This window comes from Bos indicus, chromosome 4, assembly GCF_029378745.1.
Source record: "Bos indicus isolate NIAB-ARS_2022 breed Sahiwal x Tharparkar chromosome 4, NIAB-ARS_B.indTharparkar_mat_pri_1.0, whole genome shotgun sequence".
NCBI classification, from domain to species: Eukaryota; Metazoa; Chordata; class Mammalia; order Artiodactyla; family Bovidae; genus Bos; species Bos indicus.
The window spans coordinates 107,039,599-107,050,199 of NC_091763.1; the positions used below are offsets into that span (position 1 = coordinate 107,039,599).

A 10,601-nucleotide genomic window follows, 5' to 3' on the forward strand; every position below is an offset into this window, starting at 1 on the left:
TCTTTACCTTTTTGCCTTTAAAAGCCTTGCATCCCAGCCAACCAGATGGATTTGAGTCTAGGTTTCCACCTTCTGAGTTGCACCTCCTCTACTAACAAAAGTAGTGGAGGTCTTCCCTGGTAGATCAGATGATAATGAATCTGCCTGCAATGCAGGAGACCCATGTTCCATCCCTGGGTCAGGAAGATTCCCTGGAGGAGGGCTTGGCAACTATTCTTGCCTAGAGAATCCAATGGACAGGGGACCCTGGCAGGCTACAGTCATAGGGTTGCAAAAGAATTGAACACGACTACAGAGAAGGCAATGGCACCCCACTCCAGTACTCTTGCCTGGAATATCCCATGGATGGAGGAGCCTAGTAGGCTGCAGTCCATAAGGTCGCTAAGAGTCAGACACGACTGAGCAGCTTCACTTTCACTTTTCACTTTCAGGCATTGGAGATGGAAATGGCAACCCACTCCAGTGTTCTTGCCTGGAGAATCCCAGGAACAGAGGAGCCTGGTAGGAGGCCATCTATGGGGCCGCACAGAATCAGACAAGTCTGAAGCGACCTATCAACAGTAGCAGCAGCAAGGGATACTACTGATATATTTTTCTCTGCTCCAAACTCTATTTCTTATGGTGCCTTGGACACATGAACTTGGGTTCAACAATAGGATGAGAGAAGATTCAAAAGCAGAGGGTTGAACACCCTGACTGAAGGGAAAATCTTGTTCATGTTTATCCCTCTCACAGTGTTGTTGCTGTTCCCTAAACCAATGATACTTTAGTGTTTTCTCAGTCATACTAGGCTTAAATACTATGACTCTAAGATTTCCTTAGGATTTCTATACTCCCTGAGGTGACATATATGTTGCTTGGAGATCAAACAGAGACTTGAAGGGGGACAGGAGGGGAAAAGGAGGTAGGGAGTCTCCTCCATGGATGTTCCTCTGTCCTTGCATTGGCTTCATCTGGACCCAAGCTTGCAAGACTTCCTTGGTAGGAGACTCCAAGACTCCAGACTCCCTTGGAATCTAACTCCCTCAGCAAATTTTCAAACTCTTTTTCTGAACACAAGGCAGAAACAGCAATTCTACCAAGGGTGGATGGATGGTGGGACAGCTGGAGTATGCCTGTAAAGCCCCCTCTGCCACTGACACCCACACACAGCCATGAGGGATGCGTCACGAAATAGGGCCCCTTTCAGAGGGATGCTTACTCTCAATAACTCTTCCCTCTCCCTCTCTCATTCCTCTTTCTTGGAAAAGCATTTACTAGTCTCTATGGTGGGGCCTGACAGAGAAGTGAAAGGAAAATGGCTCCCTAAACATATGTTCTTCCAAAGTTGTTCTGTCCTACACTTGGACCAGTTTTTGAACTTAATAGCTGATAATTTGAAAACTTTGGTATTTGGTTCCACCATGAGAGTTTCCCTAAAATAAAGGTGCCTCCATTCTAGCTCCCCAAATGAGAATCAAAAAACAAATAATAAGTTGACCCCACATCCCTATAAATACAGTGCCTGCCGACCATTGCTCTCACCTCTTAAAATCAAAGAAAAACGAATGAACACCAATAGAAGATGGTACCAGATGAAAAGAAATCAAGGATATTGTGCAAGAAATTTGGGGAGATCTTATTTATTATAAATTTGTATAAGTTGGGACAAAAAAAACAAAAAACAAAAAATGAATTTGTTGCTTCATAATCGGCCTTAGGAAGCATCACTATGAACAAAGCTAGTGGAGGTGATGGAACCCCAGTTGAGCTATTTCAAATCCTAAAAGATGATGCTGTGAAAGTGCTGCACTCAATATGCCAGCAAATTTGGAAAACTCAGCAGTGGCCACAGGACTGGAAAAGGTCCGTTTTCATTCCAATCCCAAAGAAAGGCAATGCCAAAGAATGCTCAAACTACTGCACAATTGCATTCATCTCAGTTCAGTTCAGTTCAGTCACTCAGTCGTGTCCGACTCTTTTCGAACCCATGAACTGCAGCACGCCAGGCCTCCCTGTCCATCACCAACTCCCGGAGTTCACTCAAACTCACGTCCATTGAGTCAGTGATACCATCCAACCATCTCATCCTCTGTCGTCCCCTTCTCCTCCTGCCCCCAATCACTCCCAGCATCAGAGTTTTTTCCAATGAGTCAGCTCTTCGCATGAGGTGGCCAAAGTACTGGAGTTTCAGCTTTAGCATCATTCCTTCCAAAGAACACCCAGGACTGATGAATGGACTGGTTGGATCTCCTTGCAGTCCAAGGGACTCTCAAGAGTCTTCTCCAACACCACAGTTCAAAAGCATCAATTCTTCAGCTCTCAGCTTTCTTCACAGTCCAACTCTCACATCCATACATGACCACAGGAAAAACCATAGCCTTGACTAGACGGACCTTTGTTAGCAAAGAAATGTCTCTGCTTTTTAATATGCTCCCTAGGTTGGTCATAACTTTCCTTCCAAGGAGTAAGCATCTTTTAATTTCATGGCTACAATCACCATCTGCAGTGATTTTGGAGCCCCCAAAAATAAAGTCTGACACTGTTTCCACTGTTTCCCCATCTATTTCCCATGAAGTGGTAGGACCGGATGCCGTGATCTTCGTTTTCTGAATGTTGAGCTTTAAGCCAACTTTTTCACTCTCCACTTTCACTTTCATCAAGAGGCTTTTGAGTTCCTCTTCACTTTCTGCCATAAGGGTGGTGTCATCTGCATATCTGAGGTTATTGATATTTCTCCCAGCAATCTTGATTCCAGCTTGTGTTTCTTCCAGTCCAGCATTTCTCATGATGTACTCTGCATATAAGTTAAATAAACAGGGTGACAATATACAGCCTTGACGTACTCCTTTTCCTATTTGGAACCAGTCCGTTGTTCCCTGTCCAGTTCTAACTGTTGCTTCCTGACCTGCATACAAATTTCTCAAGAGGCAGATCAGGTGGTCTGGTATTCCCATCTCTTTCAGAATTTTCCACAGTTGATTGTGATCCACACAGTCAAAGGCTTTGGCATAGTCAATAAAGCAGAAATAGATTTTTTCTGAAACTCTCTTGCTTTTTCTATGATCCAGCGGATGTTGGCAATTTGACCTCTGGTTCCTCTGCCTTTTCTAAAACCAGCTTGAACATCTGGAAGTTCACGGTTCACATATTGCTGAAGCCTGGCTTGGAGAATTTTGAGCATTACTTTACTAGCGTGTGAGATGAGTGCAATTGTGCAGTAGTTTGAGTATTCTTTGGCATTGCCTTTTTTTGGGATTGGAATGAAAACTGACTTTTCCAGTCCTGTGGCCACTGCTGAGTTTTCCAAATTTGCTGGCATATTGAGTGCAGCACTTTCACAGCATCATCTTTCAGGATTTGAAATAGCTCAACTGGAATTCCATCACCTCCACTAGCTTTGTTCATGGTGATGTTTTCTAAGGCCCACTTGACTTCACATTCCAGGATGTCTGGCTCTAGGTCAGTGATCAGACCATCGTGATTATCTGGGTCATGAAGATCTTTTTTGTACAGTTCTTCTGTGTATTCTTGCCATCTCTTCTTAATATCTTCTGCTTCTGTTAGGTCCATACCATTTCTGTCCTTTATTGAGCTCATCTTTGCATGAAATGTTCCTTTGGTATCTCTGATTTTCTTGAAGAGATCCCTAGTCTTTCCCATTCTGTTGTTTTCCTCTATTTCTTTTATTATATTATACTTTATAGTATATTTTATTGATTTATGTATTTATGAAAGTCAAGGTATTAGTTGCTGAGTCACATCCGACTCTTTGAAATCCCATGGACTATAGCCCACCAGGCCCCTCTGTCCATGGGATTCTTCAGGCAAGAATACTGGGGTGGGTAGACACTGTCTTCTCCAGGGGATCTTCCCAACCCAGGATCAAACCTGGGTCTCCCACATTGCAGGCAGATTCCTTACTGTCTGAGTCCCCAGGGAAGCCCATATATATTTATAAATATTTCATATTTTATACACATACATATGTTCCAGAGTTCATTCTGTTACACAGCCAGGACAACAAAGTAGGGAATTAAATTTCAAGTAATAATGTTTTGTCACATTTTCCAACTTTAACACTATTTTCACAACACTCTGAAGGCTTCCTGGGCTAACTCTACCTGATTCTAGACACAAATAGTGACATGGATCTTGGTAAATTAGAACTGGTGATAAACACACAAACAATGAAAACTGTCACATAGGAGTTTTTGTCTCTAACCCAAATGACATCCAATTTTGGCTTTTCTGAGTACTGTTTGAGGACACTATAATAGCTAGCTTTTCTGAAAGAAACTTGATTGTAAGTAAAAATTATCAGATATGAGCCGATGGGAAATTCTGACTCATAACCTAACCACAGGAAAAAAGTCTCTCCCCAAGTAAAGGAGTTAACAAAGGAAGCAGGAGAAGGCAGATCAAAAGAATCTGTTCGCATTTTCATGGATAATTCAGCAGGTAACAAGTCTTGTGAGATAAGGAAAAGAGACTGTGATTCCTAAACTGGGACTCTTGCCCTGTGAAGTCAGTAAAATATGGACTTAAATGAGATAGGTAGGTTGGAGATGAAAATGGCAACCCACTCCAGTATTCTTGCCTGGGAAATCTCACGTACAGAGGAGCTTGGCAGGCGACAGGCCATGAGGTCACAAAGAGTCGGACACAACTGATTGACTAAGAAACAACAAAGGTAGTAAGGTAGGAGGGTGCTGGGATAGGAGCCTGTCTAAATTTTTTTTTTTCCCAGTGAGCTCCTGAAAGCCCAAGACAAATGGGTCTTGATGAAAAATGGAGACAGTCGGCAACCAGATCCTCTCATCATTTGCATCTCAAGCCTCTAACTTGTGGTCACGTGACAAGCAAATGAAGAAAAATTGGCAATAACCATTAACTGGAAAGAAAAAAACATAATTACACTGAGTCAGGATCAGACAGTTGCAGAGAAGGTACCAGTTCTTCAGGCAGAAATCTGAACATCAGAGCCAAAGAGAATGGTGACAGTGAACACAGATGCAATGGATAAAGACACGACCAGGTTTAAGATCGTCTTCACCTTGGTGGTCTCTGCAATAGAGTGCCTCATTGGCATTGCTGGGAATGGCCTCATCACCGTCATCCATGGAGCCGAGTGGGTCAGAGGCAAAAGACTCCCCATTGGACTGCATTCTGCTCATGCTGAGCTTTTCCAGGCTCTTGCTACAGATTTGGATGATGCTGGAAAACACGTACAGTCTGCTGTTCTGGGTCATCTACAATGAAAAAAGAGTATACATACTTTTCAAAACCATCATCATGTTTCTGAACTACTCCAACCTCTGGCTTGCTGCCTGGCTCAATATCTTCTATTGTCTTAGAATCGCAAGCTTTACTCACCCGTGGTTCTCCGTGATGAAAAGGAAGGTCATGTGGCTGATGCCTGGGCTTGTGAGGCTGTCCTTGTTCTTCTCCTTTTGCTCCAGCTTTCCCTTCTCTAAAGGTATATTCAACGTGTATGTGAACAATTCCGTCCCCATCCCCTCCTCCAACTCCACTGAGAAGGTGTACTTCTCCGAGACCAACATGGGCAACTTGGTTACCACCCTTTACCTGGGGATCTTCATCCCTCTGATCATGTCTATGCTGGTGGCCACCCTGCTGATCATCTCTCTCAAAAGACACACCTTCCACATGAAAAGCAATGCCACTGGCTCCAGGGACCCCAGCATGGAGGCTCACCTGGGGGCCATCAGAGCCATCAGCTATTTTCTCATTTTCTACATTCTCAATGCAGTTGCTCTGTTTTTTTTCCATATCCAACATCTTTGCCGCCAACAGCTCCTGGAATATTTTATGCAAAATCATCATGGCTGCCTACCCTGCTGGCCACTCAGTGCTACTGATCTTGGGCAACCCTGGGCTGAAAAGGGCATGGAAGCAGTTTCAGCACCAAGTTCATCTCTACCTGTAAGGGCAAACCCACAGGGGACCACAGGATCTGCTCCAATCAAGCTCTGACTTCTCCTCTCCTTGACCTCTTTCCCCACCCATCTTTTCTTCCCTAATCTGCTCTGACACTTCTCAGGTAACTGGATTCATTCATGAATGTGAAGCTGAATTTTTTCACTTGAGATTCTAAGTAGAAGTAGCTAAACCACTCTAAGATGGATTTATGAAAGCTCCTTAATCTATGGTCATTTGCATGCTGTCCTTAGATCTTCTCTGCTTCCTCCCCCACTGAACCTTAAGGAGAGGGTGACCAGATATTTCTGTTTGCCTGGGATGAGCTCTGTTTGCGCCTGTTGGCAGTTTTCATCCTTTCATTTCCAAGGATAGCTTGGTCTGGATGAAAAATTATATGGTCACCCTACTTAAGGAACCCTACTAACCCAGAGTCAAGAAAAAGGAGGGCTAGTGAAAAGCATGGTGTGCATCTCAAGGGGTAGAAGGGACATCTGAATGCCTATAGATAAAGAGGATCCAGGAGAGAAAATCTGGCCCAAATTTTCAAGTGGTGTAGAAGTTTCAAGGAAAATGAAGAGTGAAGAAAAAGCCTTTGGACTTGGCTAAAAGAAGGTTGGGCTTCCCTGGTGGCTCAGTGGTAAAGAATCCTCCTGCTGATGCAGGTAGGAAGACCCCTCTGGAGAAGGAAACCCACTCAAATAGCAGGCAACCCACTCCAGTATTCTTGCATGGAAAATCCCAAGGACAGAGGAGTCTGGCAGGCTATAGTCCCTGGGGTGACAGGAGAGTCAGACACAACTGAGCGACTAAACAACAACAACAAAAGGCTAAGGATCTGGTGGCACTCAGATCACAGGAGTTTCCAGAAATCACGCAAAGATGAAAACAGTGAGGCGTTTTGTAAAGCCCAGTCTTTTCAGGAGTCTGGTTGGAGGTAAAGATGAAGCAGAGGGTGGCAGGTGGGTGGTGGTGGCTGGTCAACTGGATGCTTGGATCATATGTTTCCAAATGATAAGGGACAACTCGAGAAGAAAGGAAAGGAAGGACAGTGTAAAGAGTGATGTGAGCAGGAAGTAGAAAATAGAAAGAGGCCAGACTGGAGGATCATCTCTTTTGCTCCCCTCCTGGGTCTGTGACAATATACGCGCACCGGTGCCTGGGCTTTACCAGTTCTGGATCAGCTGGCGGAACTAGCAGGGTGGGGCAGGGTATCTAGGAGGGGCTGCTGGACAAGCAAACACTACTTACTGCTCACTGTCGCTCTCCAGAATGAGACCCGCAGCAGAGCCTCCGAAGGTGATCACAGAGTAAGACAGCCCTCTTCCCACATATCTTGGAACCAGAAGTTAGGAGGTTGGGTTTTCTTATATTGGGTATTTTTAAAATCAGAATTACTAAGGTAACTGGGGGAAAAAATGCTACTGATCATATCAAGCTTAAGAGGCTAAGTGAAAACGTGAGGTCATCGGCAAATGCTAAATTCTGAGTTCCTGGACCTTTGAGCACTTTTTTCAGAGAGTCCCTTACCTCCCAAGTGGAAAAAAAAAAATCACACATACACACACACACATATTCACTCACATTCATCCCTTTATAGTTCAAAGAGCTTGGTACTTACTCAACTGGAAAGGAAAATGTTTATAGAAAACACACTCCTTTGATAGCTTTCCTAACTGAAATTTATTTAAAACTGTTTAAGGTTGGCATGACAGTTATCGTAAAAAAAAAATAGATCTTGAAGTTTCATTTCAATGCCTAAAGAAAAGAGAAATATACATTTTCCCCAAATAATACAAGCACTAATATCTACTGAAAAACAGAAAACGGATTCAAAGTTATCATGTCATTAATATGAACATTGCCAAGAAAATAAAGTGTATAATCCCTCTCCATGCTTATTAAGAAGAAATAGTATCTCATTTGCAAAAGCCGAAGGAGGCAGAGCGCTAACAAGAGCTTTAAGGATGATGACATCCTTATCGATACTGTATGTTGCCCTACTTTAACCAGATCAAGTTCTCTCCTGGCTACTCCTCCCTCCCTCCCCATTTTTTCTTGCTTTCTGTAGAATGCACCTAAAGTTCCACAATGGGCCAGACTACCCTGTCTTCGAATTGGTTGGCTTTGGACAGAAACCAGCATTCCTAGGGGATCCACTTTGCAAACTCTGCACAACACCCCTGTCCCCTGGGAGCAGTTGAAAGTTATGGCAGGAAGGATTTCTTTACCCATAAAATCACCCCCCACATTATCCACCACATGGAGCAGTCTCTACTGAATAAGAGACAAGAAAGCAGAAGTTCAATCAACCGGTAACAAGTCTTGAGATGAGCGAGGTGGGGCTGAAACCAAGGGCAGAAATCAGAAGCCATCGGGGAAGGGCAGGAAGAGACACCGGGAGAGAAGGGGCCCTCCACCCAAAGTCCCCGTGGAGAGAAGCACACTCCTTACAGGGAAGTGGAGAATATAAATTTACTCAGAAAGGTGGGCTTGTGGGAAGAGGTAGGACAAACAAAGTGGGGAGCCAGTCCTCAGTGTGTGAAAGCTGGGGGGCTCTCTGGACCCCTTCTCTGGACTGAGAGGCACTGCCTTTTACAGGAGACATGATGGATGGCCATGGATGGATTCTAGAGCCAGGGACGTGACCTAGATGGCCCAGGCAGGGCAGACTCAGGGAAGAAAACAGCAGTGCCGAGGTGAGGGTGGAGAACAGAGCTACAAGCACTGGGAGAGGGAAGGTGTGAAGGCGTTGAGCTCCAAAGACAAACTTGGCCGGTCTCCTTGGGAGAAGGGCTCTACTGACAACTCCTGCTCAGGCCTCCAGAGAGTATTCCCACAAACCAGGGAACAAAACATCTTCAAGAGCTTTCCAGAGGAACTTGTCTTGCCCAGGGTGGGATGTGGTATGGTAGGGGTGCTCTGTCTGCAAAGCTAGCCTGTCAACCAGCCTCATTGAGGGGAAACAGGTTGTTTTTAAGTTTTTCGTTTGTTTCTCATTTGGTTTTCCTCCTTGCTTTTAGTAAAGGGTCTAAAGAATGTTCCACCCTCATGCAGCTGCATCAGGAGAAAATAAGAGAAAAGTGGTTTTGAAGTTAGTCCAGGGCGAAACAGAACCAGTAATCCCCTGGGTCGGATTTGGTTTGGGTGTGGCAGAAGCAGTCAGAGGGGAACCAAGGAAGGAAACAGACCCATAGACTTAAGAGAAGGAACTGTGGTTGGGTGTGGGGTGAGGGATGGTTAGGGACTGACGCGTACACACTGCTACACTTAAAACGGATAACCCCCAATGACCTACTGTATGGCACTGGGAACTCTGCTCAATATTATGTAACAACCTAAATGGGAAAAGAATTTGAAAAAGAATAAATGCATGTGTGTGTGTAACAGAATCACTTTGCTGTACACCTGAAGCTGACACAACACTGCATATCACTGGTACTCCAACAGAAAATAAAGAGTTTAAAAACATTACTAAAGTATTTTAAAAAGGAAACAGCCATAAAATAAGACATTTTTAAAAAAGAACCCCAAGGTGGAACATTCATGGAAAAATCTCACCTCAGCAGCTGCACCCATCTCCCAAGTCCCACCTTCCTCTCTCCTACCCTGTGGTCCCCACAGTGAAGATGACTTAAGCCTGGGGTCCTGGCTTGGCTACTTAGGGGTGTGTGACTCAGGTGTGTTACTGCCTGTCTCTGAACCTCGGTTTCTGTATCTGTAAAATAGGAATAACGATAAGAATATCGACCGCCTAGGATTTTCTGTCTCGGCCTCAGAAATGAGCGAGAGAAAACACTGGCCTGAGTAAGCTCTCAGGAACCATTGGCCGTTCACTGTCTAAAGGTGAGGGACGGGAGGCTGAGAGGCAGGGTGTTGGAGAACGCGGACTCTCAGAGCAGGTCAGGTGAGAAAAGGCCACAGCCAGACTGAGCCGGATGCACACAGAGGACCAGGCCCGAGCCAGGGACTCCGGCAGAACACAGCTTAGTCTGCAGCAGCTCACCCGCCCCAGCGGGGAGGGAGGAAGAGGGGGCACCCTGAAGGCTCCAGCTCCTGCACCCACTCCTGACAACATCAGAAAGACTCCAGGGTTTAGCGCCTTGGCAGTGGTTCAAGTCTCTGTCTAGAACAAAGCAGGGCACTGGGTCAGGGGTCAGCAAACCCTCGGTCGAGCCTCACAGTAACTATATGAAGCTCTGTGGGCCCCTGTCACAAGCCCTCCAGGTTCTTCTGTAGCACAAAACCCACCAGAGGCAACATGTATGGCTGTCCTCCAATAATATTTGATTTACTGGCACTGAAATGTGAATTTCATTTAATTTTTCATATGTCAGGAAATATTCTCGTTTTTCAACCATTTAAACATGCAAAAAGCATTCTTGGCTCATGAGCTCTACAAAAATAGGCAGTGGGTCGGTTTTGACCCCCAAACCCCAGTTTGCCAACCGGGCACTTGGCACTTTCTCCAACCCAAGGGGGGAGTGAAACCCACCACCAAACTCCACTTATCTTCACTGTAAACCAGAGACACTCCTCATGACAGCTTTTGCCATGTTTCGAACACGGCAGGCAACTTTCCGAATATTTTTGCCACTTCTAATTTCTCCAGCTTTCATCCACCGCTTTGTAATCCCTAAAACACAACCTTTTAATTGTTTGTGAAAAATAAAGACTCATCT

At 44.9% G+C, this 10,601-nt stretch overlaps 1 protein-coding gene across 1 annotated transcript; it reads left to right on the forward strand.

The window, feature by feature from the left end:
• The first annotated feature begins 4,973 nt into the window (after positions 1-4,973).
• On the forward strand, positions 4,974-5,929 carry TAS2R40 (taste 2 receptor member 40). The gene is given in 3 exon segments (XM_019959602.2): positions 4,974-5,137; positions 5,139-5,760; positions 5,762-5,929. Coding segments are annotated over 3 exon segments (954 nt in total).
• Positions 5,930-10,601: the final 4,672 nt, after the last annotated feature.